Source organism: Ammospiza caudacuta, chromosome 3, assembly GCF_027887145.1.
Source record: "Ammospiza caudacuta isolate bAmmCau1 chromosome 3, bAmmCau1.pri, whole genome shotgun sequence".
NCBI classification, from domain to species: Eukaryota; Metazoa; Chordata; class Aves; order Passeriformes; family Passerellidae; genus Ammospiza; species Ammospiza caudacuta.
In genome coordinates, this window is record NC_080595.1 from 117,997,200 (window position 1) to 118,019,907 (window position 22,708).

The window sequence follows — 22,708 nt, forward strand, 5'->3', positions numbered from 1 at the left end:
CCTGGGGACAGCATCCACGGTGACATCATCCATGGAGAACATCATCCATGGTGATGTCATCCAAGGTGACATCATCCATGGGGACATAATCCATGTGACATCATCCAAGGTGACATCATCCATGGGGACATAATCCATGTGACATCATCCATGGTGACATCATCCATGGTGGCATGACCCATGGTGACATCATCCATGGCGAACATCATCCACAGTGATGTCACCCGCAGTGATGTCATCCACGGTGGAATAATCCATGGCAACATCCCCAGGGATTGTGGCATCTCAAAGGGATGGTGATGTCATCCAAGCTGACATCATCCAAGCTGACATCATCCATGGTGGCATCTCCAGGGATGGTGTCCCCAGGGATGTCCTTGGGATTCCAGGGGGAATGTCCCCAGGCTGAGATGTCCCCAAGGAGTGACATCCCTGGCATTCCATGGAGAATGTCCCCAAGGTGGGATGTCCCCAAGGAGAGACGTCCCTGGAATTCCATGGGCAATGTCCCCAGGCTGGGACGTCCCTGGAATCGCAGTAGAACCCCGGGATGGTTTTCCCAACATCAGGAATTCCTCTTTCCATCAGGAATTTCCCCTCCCCGGGCTCCCAATTCCCAAAAATCCCCCCAAATTCCGCACCAGGGTCTCCGTGGGGAGCGCTCGGAACTCACCGGTGCCACCGGCCGCTCCTCGGTCCCCCCGGTCCCCCTTGTCCCCCTTGGGGCCGCGCTCGCCTGGGAAGAGAGGAGACGGAATTTGGGGGTGCACTGAGCCCCCCACAGCCCCCAGGAATTCCCAGAAATCCCCAGAAATTCCCATAAATTCCCAGGAATCCCCATCTCTCTTTGATACCACTGAACCCCATAAATCCCACTAAATTCCCATAAATTCCCATAAATCCTCATAAATCCTCCAATCCCTCTTTGATGTCCCTGGACCCCCATAAATCCCCAGAAATTCCCAGAAATCCCCCGAAAATTCCCAGGAATTCCCAGGAATCCCCATCCCTCTTTGATTCCCCCTGGACCCCTAAAAATCCCAATAAATACCCAGAAATTCCCAGAAATTCTGGGAAATCCCCATCCCTCTTTGATGTCCCTGGACCCCCAGAAATTCCCAGAAATCCCCAGAAATTCCCAGAAATCCGCATCCCTCTTTGGTGCCCCTGGACCCCCAGAAATCCCAATAAATTCCCATAAGTTCCCAGAAATTCCCATCCCTCTTTGACCCCTCCAGACCCCATAAATCCCCCCAAAATCCCCTTACTCCCAATATCCCATTTTCCATCCCTGCTCCCAAAAATGGGAAATCCCAAAAATCCTCTGGGAACGCGTTCTGTGGTGGAGGAAGGACAAAAGCCTGACGCTCCTGGAATTCCTGACTGCAGATCCCATAAATCCCATCTGGATTTTGGGATGAAATTCCCGATTTGGGGGTGGAAAACCTCGTTTGGGGCTAAAAACGCCTCATTTGAGGGTCGGGCTGGGAATTCCCAAATCCCTGAGGGAGTGCCAGGAAATCATGGAATGGTGTCCATGGAAAAGGGCGATGCCAGGGGGGATAAACATTCCTGCCCCTTTGATATCCTGGGAATTATTCAATATTCCAGTCATGGTTTAATATCCCAGGAATGATTCAATATCCCAATCATGGTTTAATATCCCGGGAATGATTACATATCCCAATGATGGTTTAATATCCAGGGAATGATTCCATATCCCAATCACGGTTTAATATCCCGGGAATGACTGAATATCCTGGGAATGTTTCCATATGCCAATCATGGTTTAATATCCAGGGAATTATTCCGTATCCCAATCATGATTTAATATCGCGGGAATGATTCCATATCCCAATCGTGGTTTGATATCCTGGGAATGATTCCATATCCCGGGAATGTTCCGATATCCCAATCATGGTTTAACATCCTGGGAATGATTCAATATCCCAGCCATGGCTTGATATCCTGGGAATGATTCCATATCCCAATATTGGTTTAATTTCCTGGGAATTATTCAGTATCCCAATCATGGTTTAATATTCCAATCATGATTCCATATCCAGGGAATTATTCCATATCCAGTCACGGTTTAATATCCCGGGAATGATTCCATATCCTGGGAATGATTCCATATCCCAATCATGGTTTAATATCCTGGGAATTATTCAGTATAATAATCATGGTTTAATATCCTGGGAATGATTCCGTATCCCAATCACGGTTTAATATCCCGGGAATGATTGCATATCCTGGGAATGATTCCATATCCCAATCATAGTTTGATATCCCGGGAATGATTCCATATCCCGGGAATGATTCCATATCCCAATTATTGTTTAATATCCCGTTAATGACCTCACTAACGAGCTCGGACATTCCTTGGCTCTCCCGGCGCCTCCTCCTCCCTCATTCCCGGCTTTTCCAGGCCCGGATTTGCCGATCCCGGCTTGGCCAGGCCTGGCCCGATCCCAAGGAAAGGCTCGGGGATGCTCCAGGAACAACAAACAACGCCCGAAAACGCGGGAGAAGGGAAAACACGGGATGGGAAACGATCCCAACAGGGCCGAGCCGGGCAGGAAATTCCCGCCCGCTCCCTGGGAGAGCGGGATCGCTCCCGCGGGCTGTGTGGGACGGAGCTGATGGGATCCAGATGGAAATTCCCGGGAAAGGGGCCAGGGATGCGGCTCCCGCCTCGGGATGGGGTCGGGATCACGGAGCGGCCCCGGCTCCTCACGTCCAGGAATCGGGATTGGGAAGCGGCAATTCCGGGTTTTGGGGGATTCGTCCCCAAAATGGGGTGGGGGAGACGGAGTGATCCCAGGAATTCTGGGTTTCTGGGATCAAGGGCACTCAGGATCCATCCTGAGGGATTTTTATGGAATTTGGGGGTGGAAAAGGGAAGGGAGACCCTTCCTGGAGTCCTGAATTCCCAGAGAATCCCTGGATGCCAAAGTTCCTTCTCAAGGAGGAGATGGGATGGGGCTGGATCCAATGGCAGGCTGGGAGGGCTGGGAATGTGCAGCTGGATCAGGGAAGGATCCAGGGAATCCTTGGAGCCGCTTCCCCATCCCAAAGGGGCTCCAGGAGAGCTGGGATTTGGGCAAGGGCTGGAGGGGCAGGAGGCAGGGAATGGCTTCCAGTGGGAAAGGGGAGCTTGGGATGGTGGGATCTTGGGAAGGGATTCCTGGCTGGGCTGGAATTCCCAGAGAATCCCTGGCAGTGTCCCAGGGTGGATTTGGATCACCCTGGGATGGTGGGAAGTGTCCCTGGGATGGGATTGAAGGTCCAGGGATCCCATCCCAAACCATTCCGGGATTCTGGGATCAAGGACACTCAGGATCCATCCCGAGGGATTTTTATGGAATTTAGGGATGGAAAAAGGAAGGGAGACCCTTCCTGGAGTCCTGAATTCCCAGAGAATCCCTGGATCCCTGGCAGTGTCCAAGAGTGTATTTGGATCACCCTGGGATCGTGGAATGTGGAAGAGGATTCCCATCCCGAAATCCCAAATCCCCAGCTTTTCCCGGTGTCCGTCACCGCTCCGAGAGCAGCAGCAGCAATCCGGGAATGCCGGAATGGTTTGGGTGGGAAGGGAGCCTCAGTCCCATCCCGTTCCAGCCCCGACACCTCCCGCTATTCCCGGGGTGCTCCAACCTTTCCTGGGACACTCCCGGGGATCCAGGGGCAGCCACAGCTTCTCTGTCTCCTTCCTTCCCCCTTTCCCCATCTCTCCCCTTTTCCCTGGAATTTTCTGGTGGGAATAACTCGGTGACTCCGGTGCTGGGGCTGGAGAAGATCCCAAAAATGGGATCCAACTCCCTGAGAGCCTGGAGGGAGCCTCAGGGCTGGGACAGAGCCGGGAATTTGGGAAAAGCCTCTCCCGCTCCATCCTGCCCAGTGCCTTCCCCCAGCCACCATCAAAGTGTTCCAGGCATTTTCCCAATTTTGTTTTTGGGATTGGGCACAAAATGTAGGCCCAGACACAGTGAGAGAGACCCTCAGCTCCTCCCACAGATCCACAGGGATGGATGGATCCCAAAATCTTGGGAAAAGCCCAGGAGAATCCACCAATCCCATTTTTCTGGGTGGAAGCAGGTTCTGCCTCCATGAACATTCCCAAAAATCTCCACCCTGGGGATGTTCCAGAAGGAATCTTCTCTTATCCCCCCGAATTTATCCCAAAATTCCGATCCCAGCTTGGATTTTTCCCACTCTTTCTTCTTGAGTGCATTCCCTGCATGACGTTTTCCATGGAAAAGTGGGGAGGGTGGGCCTGTCCTCACTTCCCAGGATAATTTTTCCCATTTGGAAATGAGGAAAGAAATTCTCCACTGGGGTGATTTTGAGGAAAAATCCATCGAAAAAGGGAAAACACCAAAGAGGAAAAAGACCTGGGAATCTGCCCTTCCTCTGCCAGGTTGGAGCCGCTCTGGGAGAGGTTTAAACCTGGAATTTTCCACGAGGAGGCTCCTGCACACCCAAGACCCCATCCCAGGATTCCTGGGATGCAATTCCCGAGGAACCGAGGGCTCCTGCCAAGTCCTTGGAGAAGGGTCCTGCAGAAATCCGGGATTTAAGGCAAAGCTTGGCTTTGGATCCGTGCCCAGGCCCGGGTCTGTTTCCCATAAATTCCAGAGAATCCCATAAACTGCCCGAGTGCTGCCAGAGGGGCTGGAATTCCAGTGGAAAAGGGGTCGGATGAAGCCCTGGATCCGACATTCCCGATCTCCCCAGGGGAGGGAGGTGGGGATGGATTTTTGGGGTGGGGGACACGTTGGAGTGGGGTCAGCAGGGATCCCTGGGATGGGGACGGGACCCGGGAATGGCTTTGGGGTTTTCATGGAATTGCTGAGGTTGGAAAAGCCCTGAGGGATCATCAAGACCAGAGGTGGAGCCCCCATTCCTGGGGGATCAAAATCCGTGGGAATGTGGCGCTCGGAGGTGTGGATTGGGGTGGGAATGGTTGGACTCGGAGAGCTTTGCCAGCCTCAACAATTCCATGATTCTTTGCCGAGCAAATCCTACATCGGGCCCGCAAATCCCAACCCAACCAGCCGGGGACTTTTGGGATCATTTTCTGCATTTAAGGAGCTCTCGGCATGAACCAGTGAGGAAATCCCGACATTCCTGGTGCTCCAGGGATGTGTCCAGGGGTTTTCCAACCTCCTGGAGCAACCAGGGATAGTGGGAGATGTGGAAGGGCGTGGAATTTGAGGATCTTTAAGGTCCCTTCCAACCCAATCCCAATTCCAATTCCAATCCCAATCCTAATCCCAGTCGCAGTCCCAATCCCAAACCCAGTCTGAATCCCAGTCCCAATCCCAATCCCAATCCCAATCCCAATCCCAATCCCAATCCTCTCCAGGTGTTTGTTCCCTGCAATTCCCAGCCCTTCCCAGGGTGTTTTCCCTTCCAGCCTCCCCAGCAGGAATTTTGAGGCACAAAGAGCGTTTTTTGGGGTTTTCAATCCCGGTTTTGGTTGCAGCTGGGAATTTCCCATCCCAGGTGTCCCGGGACAGCTGTGTCCTGCTAAATCCCAACTTCCTACTCCCACAGTTTTCCTGGGAAGATGGGAAACCACAGCGGGCCAGGAACGCCCCAGAAAACACCAGGAGATCATTCCCAAATCCCTGCTGGAGCCCCATGGAATGGGAGGACATCCCAAATCCATCCGTTCCCTCCGCGGTTGGAGCAGGAATTGTTGGGATTCCCAATTGTTGGCAGTTGGAGCAGAAATTGTTGGGATTCCTATTTCTCCAGGAGATCCGGGTGGTTTCCAAGCCAGAGGATCCCCCGGTCCCACTCCCAGGGCTCTGCCCCTCATCCTGGGATCTCCAGAGCCCGTCTGATCCCGGATTCCCGCCCGGAATTCCGCATCCGTACCTTTGAGCCCCCGCATTCCTGCGGGGCCGCGCGGGCCCAGCTCTCCCGGGTCCCCTTTCAGTCCACGCGGGCCGGGCAGTCCCCGCTCCCCGGGAAGGCCTGGAATGGGGAGCAGGACACAAAATGAGCCAATTCCAGCAGAATTCCACAATCCCGATGTGGATTGTGAGAGCCCAGAGAGTCCGCCCCATGCTGGGAAGGATGAAAATTTGACAAGGAAGTCTCACAGATATCTGTGCTTAGCAGAAAGATTTTTAAATGTAGAGTCTGATGAAGGAATAGAGATGGAAGAAAGTTTTGATAAGAATAAATGAATTGCTGAGTCAGTCCTACTGGGTAACCAAGGAGGCAAAGGGTGTGTGAGTTAGAAGGGGTTTGTATGGCTTAGAGCAAAGGATAAACCCACCCCAAACAAGGAGATGTTTGTACCAAGCAGAAAAATAACACAGGCAAAAAAGTAGAAAAAAGGTCTCAGAATTTTCCACTGCAAGAAAACTGAAAAACAACTTCTAGCTTAAACTGCAATGCACTGACTTTTAGTGATTGGAGAACAGTAACATGAATATGGTAATTACAGTAGTTATGATGGGCTGTAGGTGATAGTTAAGGAGTAGATTGGTTCTACTGTATTGAGATGCTCAGCAAAGAAAAGTATAGAATGCATTGTAACCAAAAGAAAAATACAGAATGCATTGTAACCAAAAATATATCATGCATTGTAACCAAAAGAAAAGTATATAATGCATTTGTAGCCAAAAGAAAAATATATAATGCATTTTAACCAAAAGAAAAGTATATAATGCAATGTAAATAAAAATATATAATGCATTATAACCAAAATAAAAAGATAAAATGCATTGTAACCAAAAATAAAAGTATATAATGCAATGTAACCAAAAGAAAAGTATATAATACATTGTAACCAAAAGAAAAGTATGTAATGCAATGTAACCAAAAGAAAAGCATATAATGCATTGTAACCAAAAGTATATAATGCATTGTAACCAAAACAAAAGTATATAATGCATTGTAATCAAAATAAAAGTATATAATGCAATGTAACCAAAAGAAAAGTATATAATGCATTATAACCAAAAGAAAAGTATATAATGCAATGTAACCAAAAGAAAAATATGAAAAAGGATTTGTAGCCAAAAGAAAAATATATAATGCATTGTAACCAAAAGAAAAGTATAGAATGCAATGTAACCCAAAGAAAAGTATATAATGCAATGTAAACAAAAGTATATAATGCAATGTAACCAATCCCAGATTTTATCCCTCATCCTGCAGAGGCTCAAATCCCAAAAGCTGAAAACAATCAGGAGCCAAGACAATGGGAATGAGGAATTTGAATGGAAAAATAACGGGGGGGAAAAATGCCTGGAGCCCTGTATCCCTCATTTCGGCTCTTACAGTCCCATCCTTTCCTGCGCTTCCCTGGGATCCAGGATGGATTTATCCGGGTGCTAAGGAATTCCTGAGCATCCTTAGGCTGGGATGGAGCCAAACTGGGCTCCAAAGCTGGAGATCAAGGGAGGGAAACCAGGATCCATCCCGAGGAATTGGGATGTGTCCCCCGTGACCCCAGGTCTCCAGGATCCATGTTGTCCAAGGGGGTGGATGTTTGTTGAAGCGGGGGATGGAAAGCCCAGGGGTGAGCATTCCCCACCTCTGGGAGGTGGGGATTGGGCTGGAGTTTGGGAATTCCTTCACAGGGGACACATCCAAACCTTGGAGGTGACCTCCATCCACCTGAGACCTGGATCTGGATCTGGATCTGGATCTGGATCTGGATCTGGCTCTGGATCTGGATCTGGACCTGGACCTGGACCTGGACCTGGACATGGACATTGATCTTGACCTGGTTCTGGACCTGAATCTGGATCTGGACCTGGATCTGGACCTGGACCTGGACATGGATCTGGACCAGACCTGGATCTGCTCCTGGACCTGGATCTAGATCTGCTCCTGGACCTGGATCCAGATCTGGTTCTGGTCCAGGTCCCAGAGCTGAACCTGGACCCAGATCTGGATCTGCTCCTGGTCCCGGACCTGGTGCTGGACCTGGATTTTGACCTGGATCTTTATCCGGTCCTGGACCTGGATCTGGTCCTGATCTTGAACCTTGACCTGGGCCTAAACCCAGTTGTGGATCTGATCCTGGACCTGATTCTGATCCTGAAACTGGACTTGTATCTGGGTCTGGATCTGAAATCTGGACTTGGATCTGGACCTGGATCTGCATCTAGTCCTGGAGCCCAGCTTGGTCCTGGACCTGGATCCAGGTCTGGCTCCAGGGTGGAGGGAGGGACCCTGTGCTGGAGACGGGATCTGCTGGGACCTGGGGATGATCCCATGGGATCGATCCATGCGGGATTCATCCCGAGTCTGAGCCGGGCTTGGATCCAAAGCTCCACCAGGATCTAAGCCTGGTCTGTCCCCATGGAGGGAGCCCTGGGTTCCCCGGCACTGCTGCTCCCGCCCTGCCTGGGCCAGGCTTTTCCAAACTCAGCCACGATTTTCCTCCGGTTTATGAGGAAAAAATCCTCCAGGAGGAATTCCAGCCCTGGCTCCAGCAGGGATTATCCGCAGCTCCGATCCTTCCCTGCTGTGTCCATCCCCAGGAGGGATCAGGACCTGGATTTCTGCGGGATGGGGGCAGGAGGGTGGATTTTCCATGGAAAAGGGGATTTTCCATAAAAAATGGGATTTTCCAGGGATACACCTGAGCCCAACCTTCTCAGATCCAAAGGGTGGTGCCTGCATCCCGAAAAACTCCAGGAAAAGACTTAAAAATCGTGGCTCTTCCCGAAGGTGAACCCTCCTGGGATTGCTTTGTTTTTCTGTTTGAACAAGAAAAAGAAGGGGAACAAAAAAAAAGGAAAACCGAGGAAAAGAGCCAATATAATTCTGAGGGTTGTTACACCCAAGAAAAACAGCCACGAGTCCGTCAGTGCCAGAAATTCCAGCTGGAGGGAGCAGGAACGCGGGCAGCTGGAGGGGCTGGCCCAGGCAGATCGGATTTCCAGGCTGGCTCTGCCTCGCTGGGCTGGGCCAGGGAAGGAGCGATCCCAAAATCCCAGGGTTTGAGCCCAAAGCAGCCCCAGCAAGGTCACAGGGCCTCAGAATCCTTGGAGCAGAGGATTCCAGGCATGGATCTGGATCTGGATCTGGATCTGGATCTGGGGCTGGGTCTGGGTCTGGGTCTGGATCTGGGTCAGGGTCTGGATCTGGATCTGGGTCTGGATCTGAGTCTGGGTCTGGATCTGGGTCTGGATGTGGATCTGGATCTGAGTCTGGGTCAGGGTCTGGATCTGGGTCTGGATCTGGGTCTGGATCTGGATCTGGGTCTGGATCTGGGTCTGGATCTGGGTCTGGATCCAAATCTGGATCCAAATCGGGATCTGGATCTGGATCTGGATCTGAGTCTGGGTCAGGGTCTGGATCTGGATCTGGATCTGGATCTGAGTCTGGGTCAGGGTCTGGATCTGGATCTGGATCTGGGTCTGGATCTGGGTCTGGGTCTGGATCTGGGTCAGGGTTTGGGTCTTGGTCTGGACCTGCCTCTGACATCCAGAGTCCTGTGGGGTGGGTTTGGAGCAGGGGATAACAGGGATTGGTCTGGACCTGGACCTGAAACTGGTCCTGATCCTGGATCTGGACATGGTTTTGAATCTGGATGTGGATCCAGATCTGAACTGGGACCTGAATCTGGTCCTGGAGCTGGTCCTGGACCTTGACCAGGCCTTGGACGTTGAACTGGACATGGATCTGTATCGACATCTGGGCCTGGACTTGGACCTGAACCTGGACTTAGATCTGGACTTAAACCTGGACCCAGACTTTAACCTGGCTATGAGTCCAAAGCTGGATCTGGATCTGGACCCACTTCTGTGAGTGGATCTGGATCCACATCTGGATCTGGATCTAGTCCTTGAACTGGATCTGGATCCACATCTGGACCTGGACCTGGACCTGCTCCTGGACCTGCATCTGGATCCAAACCTGGCTCTGGTCCTGGCCCTGGAGCTCCATCCTGTGGATCCCAGCGGATCCCTGCTCCCGACATGATGGATCCCGTCACCTCCATGGGACAAAGTTGTCCCCGGGGGGATCCTGCCCCTGCTCCGAGCCATTCCCAGCCCTTGGAAGCAGAGCAGCATTCCCAGGTTTCCTTCAAATCAGAAACAGCTGGAGCCAAGTCTTCCTCAGGGTGGGAATGTCCTCTGGTGGCTTCCAATGGAATTCCTCCCCAAAACAATGGAATTGAGAAGGGAGGGTGGGGAAATTGGCATTATTGGCATTGGAAAAAGAAAATTCTGGAAAAATCTCAGAGCCAAGGCCCCTCTGTCAGATTCCCGGGATCTGCTGGAGGGATCCAGCAGCAATTCCAGCCCTGGTGCCTTGGAAAGCTCCATTTGGGAATGGGGTGGCCAATTCCTGCTCCAGCCTGGCTGGGACACCCTGGAAATCTGGGAATAGCAGCACGGATTTCCTGGAGCCGGGTGGGCCGTGAGGTTTTTCCCTCCAGGATGGATGTTCCAGGATCCAAGAGAGCAGATCCATCCTGGTGTCCCTCAGGAGCTGGGACATCCCAAGGGATGGGTGGGGATCACCGGGGGCTGCCCCGGTGGGTTTGGATCAGCCGGGATATTTCAGGATGGGGTTTGGGAGGGATTTTATGGATACCGGGAATGTTTTCCTTACCTCGGGGCCCGGGGAGGCCGGGCAGGCCGGGTTCCCCCTCCATCCCCTCCGTGCCTCGGTCTCCTTTGGGTCCCGGTGGCCCTGGAATGCAACAGGAGGGCGGGAATCACATCCCGGAGTCAGGAATGTGCATGAGGAGCTCCAGGAGATCCAGGATCACATCCCGGGGTCGGGAATGAGCACCAGGAGCTCCAGGAGATGCAGGATCACATCCCAGAGTTGGGAATGTGCAGCAGGAGCTCCAGGAGATCCCAGATGACATCCCGGAGTCGGGAATGTGCAGCAGGAGATCCAGAAGAACCAGGATCACATCCCGGAGTTGGGAATGTGCAGCAGGAGCTCCAGGAGATTCAGGATCACATCCCAGAGTCGGGAATGTGCAGCAGGAGCTCCAGGAGATCCAGGATCACATCCCAGAGTCGGGAATGTGCAGCAGGAGCTCCAGGATCACATCCTGGGGTCAGGAATGAGCAGCAGGAGCTCCAGGAGATCCAGAATCACATGCCGGGGTCAGGAATGAGCACCAGGAGCTCCAGGAGATCCAGGATCACATTCTGGAGTTGGGAATGAGCAGCAGGAGCTCCAGGAGATCCAGGATCACCAATAAACGTGGGAACAAAGCCAGGACAAAGCAGTTTTCCATGATTTTAAACTCCCGGGATTTGGGGATCCGAAATTCCAAGCTGGATCCCACCAACCTGCTCCAAGTGCCAGGAAAATTCACCTGGAAGCTCCACCTTGAGCGCGACTCTGGGAATTTTCCTTTGGACCAATGGGACATTTCCAATGAAATGATTGCAAGAAATCTGGGAAAATACAGATTTTGGGAATGTTCATAGGATCCTGGAATTTTGGGGGTTGGAAAGGATTTTAAGGATCATCCAGGGACAGGGACACTTTCCATTTGTCCAGCTGGGATGATCCTCTGGGAATTCTGGAGATGATCCCTGAGGGGAGGATTGACAGCGATTTGGTGAAATCCCAGGAATGCACACAAAATTCCAATCCTGGGTTTTATCCCTCATCCTGCAAAGGCTCAAATCCCAAAAGCTGAAAACAATCGGGACACAAAACAATGGGAACAAGGAGTTTGAAGAGAAAAATAACAGGGAAGAAAAAAAATATTCCTGGGATGAGAGACAACAGGGCAGGGAGAAGCTGGGAAGAGTCATTCCCACCCATCCAGGGCGAGGACTGGGAACTGTTTTCTGAGAAATCCTAAAAGCTGGGAATTCGGGAAGCTGAGATCCAGCCAGGGCTCTGGGAGCTGGAAAAGGGGCAGGAAGGGCAGGGATGTGTTTTAATGCATCAGGAATTGGGATCTGGGAATGCTCTGTAGGAATCCGTGGGATCCGGAGTGGGATCTGGAGTGGGATCCTGAACCACGTCAAGGTTGGGAAGCATTCCAACTGGAGACGGTTTGGAATAGGAAAGGATGATGGGAAACTTGGAATTACTGGCCCTGACTGTCTCTTTCCCAGGGAATGGACAGCTCCAGGGTCTGACGGGATGAGGGATGGACCCCAGATCCCGGGGATGGACACTGGATCCCGGGGATGGATCCCAGACCCTTGGGATGGACCCCAGATCCCGGGGATGGACCCCAGACCTTAGAATGGATCCCAGACCCTTGGGATGGACCCCAGACCCCTGGGAATGGACCTCGGATCCTGGGAATGGACCCAGATCCTGAGGATGGACACTGGATCCTGGGAATGGATCCCAAACCTTGGGATGGGCATTTCCAGGGATGGGGCAGCCTCAGATTTTCTGGAATGCTCCCGGGGATGGTCCCATCCCAGGAGCAGCTCTCGGGACCCAGGGAGCAGCTGGGCTGAAGGAAAACCGGGAATGTTGGCTGGGAGAGGCTCCGGAGCATTCCCAGCCCTTCCCACCCCACAGCTCCTGAGGGTCACACCTGGGAAATCCCATTCCTGCTTCCTCCAATCCCAGAGGGATGAGGCATTTCCTGAGGGACGGGACTGTCCTGTCACCTTTGGGACCTGCTGGGATCCAGGACATCCCACCCAGGGATCCACTGAGCAGATCCCAGGAATTCTCCCTCGTGATGACTCCCAAGATGGGAGTCACCAAAAACTCCCGAAATTCCCCAAACTCTGAAAGTCTCCAAAAACTCCTCCATGTTGTCCTTCCCGAGCCACAGGAGGTGCTTGGAGCAATCCTTGGATGCTGGAGAGGAGCCTGGGGACCCTTCCCAAGCTGCCACCACCCAATTCCAGGATCCAGGATAGCCAAGGATTTGGGGAGAAGGAAAAGGCCCCCCCAGGTAGGGAAGGGCTCGGCCAAACCCAGCCGGGAACAGGACGGACTCACCCAAGGACATCTGGAGCTGGGATGGATCCAGCTGGGCACGAGGCCCCAGAAATCGTCCATGGGATGGGAGGAGAGGGAAGTTTGGGATGCCAGGAATGTGTCAGGGCTGATAAATCCGGTGCCGGCCCTCGGGGAGGGGTCTGCTTTGGGATAACGCGATTCCAGGGCTCCGAGACGGGTCCCACCCTTGGTGGCTTCATCCCAGAGCAGGTGACGTCATTCCCACGGATGGGGAGGGAACAGCGGGATCCAAGAGTGGGGAAATAGGGAAATATCGAAGTGATTGGGGCAGGGTGATCCCAGCATCCCAAAACATCCCAAAAACATCCCAAAACCAGGGATCGGGAGCCAGGGTCCCCCGGGATGAGGGGCAGCACCCCAGGAGCTGTTGGTATTCCGGAGGGATGGATCTCCTGGAGCTCCTGGGGATCCACCACATCCACCCCCTCCGGCTCAGCAGCTGGAAAAAGGGGAACAAGTGCCTTGGCACTGGAATTCCCTGGCCTTGGAACTCCAGCTGGAATTCCAGCAAAATACATCCCTCATTCTGCAAAGGCTCAAATACCAAAAGCTGAAAATAATCAGGACACAAAACACCGGGAAGAGGGAATTTGGGGGAAAAAAAACAGGGGGAAAAAAATATTCCTGGGATGAGAGACAACAGGGCAGGGAGAGGCCGGGAAGGGTCATTCCCACCCATCCAGGGCGAGGACTGGGAACTGTTTTCCGAGAAATCCTAAAAGCCGGGAACTCGGGAAGCTGAGATCCAGCCAGGGCTCTGGGAGCTGGAAAAGGGGCAGGAAGGGCAGGGATTTGTTTTAATGCATCAGGAATTGGGATCTGGGAATGCTCTGTAGGAATCCGTGGGATCCGGAGTGGGATCCGGATGGGATCTAGAGTGGGATCTGGAGTGGGATCCTGGAATTCCAGCTGGAAGCATCAGGAATGAGCAACAACAGCCCGTGGGGTCTCTGCAGGAGCAGCAGGTGGAAAACGGGGCAGGAGCTGCTCCCAACCTCCTGCTCCGCCCTGGAGCTCCCACTGGGATCTCCTGGGTTTCTCCATGGATTTCCTCCTCCCTGGCACGGCATTCCCAGAGAAACTCGGGCTGCCCCTGGACCCCTGGAAGTGTCCAAGGCCAGGCTGGACAAGGCTGGGAGCAGCCTGGGACAGTGGGGGGTGTTGGAGTTGGAACAGGATGGGATTCAAGGGCCCTTCCCACCCCAACAATTCCGGGATTTGGGAAGGGCTGAGGGTGGGAAATGAAGAGAAGATGGGATGGGGGAGTTTGGTTTTTCCTGGCAGCTTTGAGGGAACCTTGGGAGCTTCCTTCCAAACCATGGATGGGAAATATTTGGAGAGTCCAAGGGCATGGAGACACCTGAGTGGGGATGGATCTGGGACCTTCCTGACAGGAGAGACCTGGAGGAGCTGGAGCGTGTCCAGGGAAGGGAACGGAGCTGGGAAGGGAATGGAGCCCCAGGAGAGGCTGAGGGAGCTGGGAAGGGGCTCAGCCTGGAGAAAAGGAGGCTCAGGGGGGACCTTTTCCCTCTCCACCACTTCATGAATAGTTGGAGCTGGTTGGGATTTAGCATCTGCTCCCAAGAAACAAGAAATGGGATGAGGAAAGGTCCTCAGGCTGCACCAGAGAAGGTTTAGCTGGATATTGAGAACAATTCCTTCATGGAAAGGGCTGTGAAGGGTTGGACAGGCCCTGGGTGGTTTGGAATCCCCATCCCTGATGGGATTAAAGTCCGCTTGGATTTGGGGGGACATGGATCAGTGGTGGTGACCAGCTGGACTCCACGACCTTGGAGAGCCTTTCCAACCTCAACAACTCCACTGGAGCTGTTCTCCAACTGGAGAATCCAGGGATTCTCCAATCCCTGAGCACCCACAGACACATCCCATGGGGACCATTCCTGATCTCACCACACACTCTGGATCACAGAGATGTTCCAGATCATTCCCACCACTCACCCCAGATCACAGAGATGTTCCAGAGGATTCCCACCACTCACCCCAGATCACGGAGATGTTCCCACCACTCACCCCCAGATCATGGAGATGTTCCAGAGGATTCCCACCACTCACTCATCCTGGATCACAGAGATGTTCCAGACTGTTCCCATCACTCAACCCAGATCACGGAGGTGTTCCAGAGCATTCCCACCACTCACCCTGGATCTGTTAAGGAGCGTTCTCACAACTCACCCCAGATCAGGGAGATGTTCCTCAGCATTCCCACCACATAATCCCGGATCACAGAGATGTTCCAGACTGTTCCCACCACTCACCTTGGATCACGGAGATGTTCCAGAATGTTCCCACCACTCACCCCTGATCACGGAGACGTTCCAGATCATTCCCATCACTCACCCCAGATCATGGAGATGTTCCCACCACTCACCCCGGATCACGGAGACGTTCTGCAGCATTCCCACCACTCACCCCAGATCACGGAGACGTTCCAGATCATTCCTACCACGCACTCACCCCAGATCACAGACATGTTCTGGAATGTTCCCACCCCGGATCACAGAGATGTTCCGGAGAATTCCCACCACGCACTCACCCCGGATCACGGAGATGTTCTGGAATGTTCCCACCCCGGATCACAGAGATGTTCCGGAGAATTCCCACCACGCACTCACCCCGGATCACGGAGATGTTCCTCAGCGCCACGGAATGCTCCCAGTCCTTCATGCGCAGCTCCTCGGTGACGTTGTTGAGCAGGGCCAGCTCCAGCCTCAGCTGCCTCTCCATGGCCCCGTGCGCCGCCCTCATCCTGCGCCCGTCGGCGCTGGCGTTGCCCAGGAGCCCCTGCAGGTCCCGGAGCCGGGAGCGCTGCAGGCGCAGCTCGTAGGAGAAGCTGCGGTTCGTGGACTCCACCGCCGCGCCCAGCGCCGCCGCCTGCTCGCCCAGCGCCTCCAGCCGCCCGCCCAGGTGTCCCAGGAGGTGCTGGTGGTGCTCCAGGAGCAGCCGGCTGCTGTTGGCCTCCACCGAGAGCCGCGACAGCTCCAGCTGCGCCGCGTCGCTCTGCTGGCCCAGCGAGTCCCGCAGCCTCTGCAGCGAGCTGTCCGTCTGTCCGGCCTGGCTCTGCAGCGCCCGCAGCAGCGCCTGCAGCCTCTGCAGCGAGCCCGAGAGCAGCAGCAGCGAGTCCGAGTGGTTCTGCAGGAGGTCCTGGAGCCTCCAGATGTGCTCCAGGAGGTCGCCCTGGGGCGGGGGGCGCGGCAGCAGCTGCAGCTGAAGGTCCCGGAAGGTCTCGTTGAGGCGTTGGACGTTCCCCATCAGCGCCTTCAGCTCCTCGGGGGACGCCTGGGGCCGGGACACTGTGGTGGTGGAGGAGGGTGAGAGGTGAGGAGGAGAGCTGGGATGTCCTCCCAAGGACATTCCCGGTTCCTCGGCACCTGGAGGGGAAGTTCCCAGCCCAGAGGATCCCTCCCATCCAAGGGATCCAAGGCTGGAGAAGGAGGGCGGGTGCTGGAGAAGGGCTGGAGGGTCCTGGGATGGGTTGGGTGAGGAGGAACCATAAAGCTCATCCTGTTCCACCTGGACAGGGACAATTCCCATGATCCCAGGGTGATCCCAGCCCATCCTGCCTTTCCTGGGACACTCCCAGAGATCCAGGGATTCTCTGGAATTCCAGCCCAGCCAGGAATTCCTCCCCAAGATCCCACCATCCCAAGCTCCCCTTTCCCACTGGAAGCCATTCCCTGCCTCCTGCCCCTCCAGCCCTTGCCCAAATTCCAGCTCTCCTGGAGCCCCTTTGGGATGGGGAAGCGGCTCCAAGGATTCCCTGGATCCTTCCCTGATCCAGCTGCACATTCCCAGCTCTCCCAGCCTGCCATTGGATCCATCCCCATCCCAATTCCTCCTTGAGAAAGAATTTCGGGATCCAGGGGCTTCATTGGGAATTTGGGGCTCCAGGAAGGGTCTCCCTTCCCTTTTCCATCCCCAAATTCCATAAAAATCCCTCGGGATGGATCCTGAGTGTCCTTGATCCCAGAATCCCGGAATGGTTTGGGATGGGATCCCTGGACCTTCAATCCCATCCCAGGGACACTTCCCACCATCCCAGGGTGCTCCAAATCCACCCTGGGACACTGCCAGGGATTCTCTGGGAATTCCAGCCCAGCCAGGAATCCCTTCCCAAGATCCCACCATCCCAAGCTCCCCTTTCCCACTGGAAGCCATTCCCTGCCTCCTGCCCCTCCAGCCCTTGCCCAAATCCCAGCTCTCCTGGAGCCCCTTGAGGCTTGGAAAGTAGCTCCAAGGATTCCCTGGAGCTCAGGGTTTTCCTTTGGTCCCTCAGAGCTGCATCCCATGGGATTTCTCTGCTGGGACACAGAACCTCAGCCTGGATCCATCCCAGGATCCCGGGATGGTTTGGGTGGGAAGGGACCTCCAATCCCACCCCATCCCAGCCCTGACACCTCCCCCTGTCCCCGTCCAAGCTGGAATCAGGTTCTTCCAGGCATCTTCCCAATCCCCGTTCCTGAATCCCACGGTTTGTCCCAGAATTCCAGCCGGGATTCTCCTCCTGGAATGGCGCAGGGTTCAGTTCCCTCTGCTCATCCCAGCTGGTCCCCGGAATTCCTGGGAGGGATCTGAGGGATTGAGGAGGCTCAGGTGGAGCAGATCCCATGGGAAGGATGGAAAACTACAGGGAAGAACATTCCCTGAGGAAAAACTTTGGGATATTTGGGATATTTATGAATCACCAGAGGGAACAGTCCCAAGTTTCGCCGGGGAAAGTTCAGGTTGGAATTCGGAACAATTCCCTCAGGGAAAAGGTTGTGCCGAGGGGCTGGGTGGGAATTCCAGGTATTCCCAAGGGGCTTTGCCATCCCTGCACTCAGCAAAATTTGGGAAAGGGGAGGCAGGAGCCCTGGAATGTGCCAGGATAATTCCTGGAGGGATTTCAATCCCTGGGGACGTGGATCAGGGGAATGGTTGGACTCCAGGGGGTCCAAGGAAGTTTTCCAACCTCAACGATTCCACAATTCCATGAAAAGTTGGAGATCAGATTCCCAGCCGCAGGTTCAGAGGATTTTTAGTGGATTGGGGGATCAGGGGTGGGGATACAGGGAATGGGAATTCCCAGGCGCCACCTGAGATCCATGTGGGAAACTCCAGCTCTGGAGAGGAAAACATCCCGTTCCCACTGGGAATTTTTTTAAAATTCTTTTGGGTTTTTAATGGGTTTTAATGTTTTTTTTAATGGGGTTTTGGAGTTTTTTGGGGGGGATTTATTTTTTTAATTCTTTGGGGTTTTTAATGGGTTTTTAGAGTTTTTTGGGGGGGATTTTTTAAAATTCTTTGGGGTTTTTAATGGGGTTTTGGGGTGTTTGGGTTTTTTGGGGGGATTATTTTTAGAATTCTTTGGGTTTTTTATGGATTTTTGGGGGGATTTTTTTGTAATTCTTTGGTTTTTTTTAATGGGGTTTTGTAGGTTTTGGGGGAGGTTCTTGGAGTTTGTTTTCAGTTCTTTGGTGATTTTTATGGGTTTTTGGGGTTTTTTAGGATTATTTGGGGAATTTTTTTGAGGTTTTCTAGGGAATTTTTTTTTAATTCTTTGGGGGCTTTTATGGGGTTTTGGGGTGTTTTGGGGTTTTTTGGGGGGATTTTTTCGAATTCTTTGGGGCTTCTTCTGGGTTTTTTATGGGTTTTTGTGGTTTTTGTTTTGTTTTGTTTTTTTCCTGCTGGATCCCGAGGTGTTTCCTTGGATTTGTGCCGCTGACCCTTTCCCCAACCTCTTTTCCAAGGAAAGTCGCGTGGCCCAGCTGGATCCCAAACAATTCCTGGCCAAACCCACCCCAAAACATTCCAGGACAGGTTGGACGGGGCTCAGAGCATCCTGGGACAGTGGGAATTGTCCCTGTAGAATTTGAGATCCTTCCACGTCCCTTCCCACCAGAACCATTCCATGATTCCATGCATCTCTCCATTCCCTTTCCCCTCAGGTAGGAGACAGAGCTGGAGAGGAATTCCTGGCTCCGTGTCTGTCTCCGGGAGCTCAGGAAGGGATTTTCCATGGGAAATCTCAGCCTTCCGGCCTGAGAGGTGTCCATGAAAATTCCCAGTTTTCCAAGGACCAGCAGCTCCAGCGCTCAGAGCTGGGGCTGTCTCCCCATGGCTGGATGTGACCCCTTTATCCCACCCCATCCCTGTGGGATAAACCCCCCTGGACACCCCCAGCTCAGAATTCCAGCACTTGACCCCATCCCGATCCAGACGCTCGGCTTAAAATCCCAAAACTCCAAAATTTCGAAAGAAATTTGAAGTTGGAATTTGAAAGCCGCAGCCACGGAGATGATGTCCCTGATTCGCCCCTGCTCCCCTTTTTCAAGATTTTGGGCAACAACTTGGAATGGTTTTCCCGGGGTTTTCCTGGAATCCCGCCAGTCCCGCTGCTCCGGGAGGTGGGAATTGGGAGATTCCCGGAGCCAGGGGTTGATGTTGTTGTTGTTCCTGGAGCGGAGCTTGTCCCGGATCCATCGCAGCCCTCGCTGCGGGATCCGCCGGCCAACAACAACATCCCAACAATGCCCGGCAGGAGAGGCCCCGAAATTCCAGGAAAAATCTTCTCCGGCCTTTCCCAACCCTTTTTTTTTTTCATTTTTTTGGGGGATTTTTGAATTTTTTGGGATTTTTTTAATGGGGGTTTGGGGTTTTTGGGAGGGTTTTTTTTTGGTTTTTTTTTCCAACTTCCTTAGGGGTTTCTTTTTGGGGTTTTTACAACAACATCCAAACAATGCATGGTGAGAAATTGGTGGGAGAGGCCCCAAAATTCCAGGAAAATCTTCTCCGGCCTTTCCCAACCCTTTTTTTGGATTTTTTGGAGGATTTTTGAATTCTTTGGGATTTTTTTAATGGGGGTTTGGGGTTTTTGGGAGGGTTTTTTTTGTTTTTTTTTTTTTCCAACTTCTTTAGGGGTTTTTTTTTTGGGGTTTTTACAACAACATCCAAACAATGCATGGTGAGAAATCAGTGGGAGAGGCCCCAAAATTCCAGGAAAATCTTCTCCGGCCTTTCCCAACCCTTTTTTTGGATTTTTTGGAGGATTTTTGAATTCTTTGGGATTTTTTTTATGGGGGTTTGGGGGTTTTGGGAGGGTTTTTTGTTTTTGTTTTTTTTTCCAACTTCTTTAGGGTTTTTTTTTTGGGGTTTTTACAACAACATCCAAACAATGCATGGTGAGAAATCGGTGGGAGAGGCCCCAAAATTCCAGGAAAATCTTCTCGGGGCTTTCCCAGCCTTTGGAGAGCAGCCGGGGGGATTGGGGGATGGAAAAGGGGGGGTCACATCCCTCCCCACCATGAACAGCGGGATAAACTCAAGGAAGGAGGGATGGATCCATGGAGGTGGCGTTTCCAACCCATCGAGGGAGATCCCAGGATTGGGGGTCAAAGCGGGAAATTCCCAAATTTCTTCCAGGAGGGCAAGGGGGGAACAAGCCTGGGATCCCATTGAACTCTGGGGGTTTTTTTGGGTTTTTTTGGGATTTTTTGGGGGGATTTTTTGAATTCTTTGGGATTTTTTTTAATGGGAGTTTGGGGTTTTAGGGGTTTTTTTGGGACATTTTTTTTTTTTTTTCTTTCCCAAATTCTTTGTGTTTTTTAATGGGTTTTTTAAATGGGTTTTGGGGGATTTTTGGGGGGATTTTTTTAGAATTCTTTGGGATTTTTTATGGGGTTTTGCGTTTTTGTGGAGTTTTTTGGGGATTTTCTTTTACTTCTTTGGGGTTTTCAATTGGTTTTTGGGGTGTTTTGAGGATTTTTTGGGGGGATTCTTTTTAGAATTCTTTGTGGTGTTTTACAGATTTTTGCGGTATTTTAGGATTTTTTGGTTTTTTTTTTAATTCTTTGGGGTTTTCAATGAGTTTTTGGGGTTTTCTGGGGTTATTCAGGAAATTTTTTTGAGGTTTTCCAGGGGTTTTTAAAAATTCTTTGATGTTTTTAATGGGTTTTGGGGGTTTTAATGTTTTTTGGGGGGGATTTTTTAATTCTTTAAGTGTTTATAATAGGGTTTGGGGTTTTTTGGCGATTATTTGGGGGATTTTGTTTTTAGAATTCTTTTGGGCTTCTCATGGGTTTTTATGGGTTTTTGGGGACTTTTTTAGAATTCTTAGGGGTTTTTTAATGGGGTTTAGGGATTTTTTGGGGGGATTTTTTTTTTTACTTCTTTGGGGATTTTTATGGGTTTTTGGGATATTTTGGGGGGATTTTTTTTTTTAGTTCTTCAGGGTTTTTCACTGGTTTTCTTTAGATTCGGGGTGGTTTTTGTTTGGGTTTCTTTTCCCTGCTGGATCCCGACTTTCCCTCCCCTGGATGACCCGGAAAACCTCGTGTGGGAATTTCATGGAAGCTCCTGGAAGTCCTGGGAGCGCCCCAGGCCCAGCCTCACCTGCCAGGATGAAGATTCCCACCAGGATGAGGAGCACCAGCAGGTAAAGTCCCACCACGGAATATTTCAGCGCCGCCACGGAGCCCACACGGCCACGGCACCCCCAGGGCCTCATCCTGCGGCCGGGATCTGCGGGAGGGAGCGGGACACGGGCTCAGGGAGGCCTTGGAATGCCACGGGAATGGCTGGGATCATCCCCGAGGCTCCACCCTTGGGACGGCCAAGGAAAGGTTGGGTGGGATTGGAGACACCTGCGATGGCGGGAGGTGTTGGGATGGGGTGGGATTGGATTGGAGGCCCATGGATCCCACCCAAACCATTCCGGGATCTTCTGGAGCTGCTGGGATGGATCCAGGCTGGGGTTCCCAGCAGGAAAATCCCGTGGGATGCAGCTCCAAGGAAAACCCTGAGCACCAGGGAATCCTTGGAGACTCTTCCCCATCCCAAAGGGGCTCCAGGAGAGCTGGGATTTGGGCAAGGGCTGGAGGGGCAGGAGGCAGGGAATGGCTTCCAGTGGGAAAGGGGAGCTTGGGATGGTGGGATCTTGGGAAGGGATTCCTGGCTGGGCTGGAATTCCCAGAGAATCCCTGGGGGTGTCCAAGGAAGGGTGGGATAAGCTTGGAGCACCCTGGGATTCTGGGAATTGTCCCTGCCCATGGAATGGGATGAGTTTGAAGGTCTCTTCCCACCTAAAGCATTCCCTGTTGGATTCTGGCAAGAACACTGGATATCTGGGAGCAGCTTTTCCCAGCATTTTCAGTCCAGCTCCATTTGCCCTTTCCCAAATCTGAGTTTCTCCAAGGAGACACCTATGGAAGATGGAGGAAAAGCCCAGAATTCCCACCTGGAGCCTCCATTCTGGTGTTTTGTGCTCCTCAGAGCTCCGAGGCTCCGATCCAGAGCCCCTCATCCCTCAGGGATCCTCCTCCAAACCTTCTGGATGAACACAGCACTGATCCACGGCCGGACTCAGCCTGGAGCAACCCTGCTGGGATTTGGACTCTCATTCCTGCTGGGATTTGGAATTCCATCCCATGGAAATTCCCATCTCCTGCTGGGAGATCCCATGCTATGGTGATTCCCATCTCCAGCCTGGCCCATCCCTGCTGGGGTTTGGGATTTCATCCCTGCTGGGATTTGGGATCCCATCCTATGGCAATTCCCAGCTCCAGTTGGGGCCATTCCCACTGGGATTTGGGATCTCATTCCTGCTGGGATTTGGGATCCCATCCCTGCTGGGATTTGAGATCATCTCCCTGCTGGGATTTGGGATCTCATTCCCTGTCCAGGAGCAATTCCCAGCTCCAGCCTGGGTCATCCCTGCTGGGATTTGGGATCCCATCCCTGCTGGGATTTGGGATCTCATTCC

The 22,708-nt window shown here is 52.6% G+C and overlaps 1 protein-coding gene across 2 annotated transcripts in view; it reads right to left on the bottom strand.

Moving 5' to 3' along the window:
• Positions 1-22,708, bottom strand: part of SCARA5 (scavenger receptor class A member 5) — a 33,760-nt gene that overhangs the window by 5,683 nt on the left and 5,369 nt on the right. For both annotated transcript variants that reach the window (XM_058801465.1, XM_058801466.1), the window contains exons 3-7: positions 21,340-21,468; positions 15,585-16,262; positions 10,597-10,677; positions 5,887-5,985; positions 674-736 (exon numbers count right to left, since the gene is read on the bottom strand). In XM_058801465.1, coding sequence (XP_058657448.1) covers positions 674-736; positions 5,887-5,985; positions 10,597-10,677; positions 15,585-16,262; positions 21,340-21,468 — 1,050 coding nt within the window. The remainder of the gene's footprint in view (positions 1-673; positions 737-5,886; positions 5,986-10,596; positions 10,678-15,584; positions 16,263-21,339; positions 21,469-22,708) is intronic.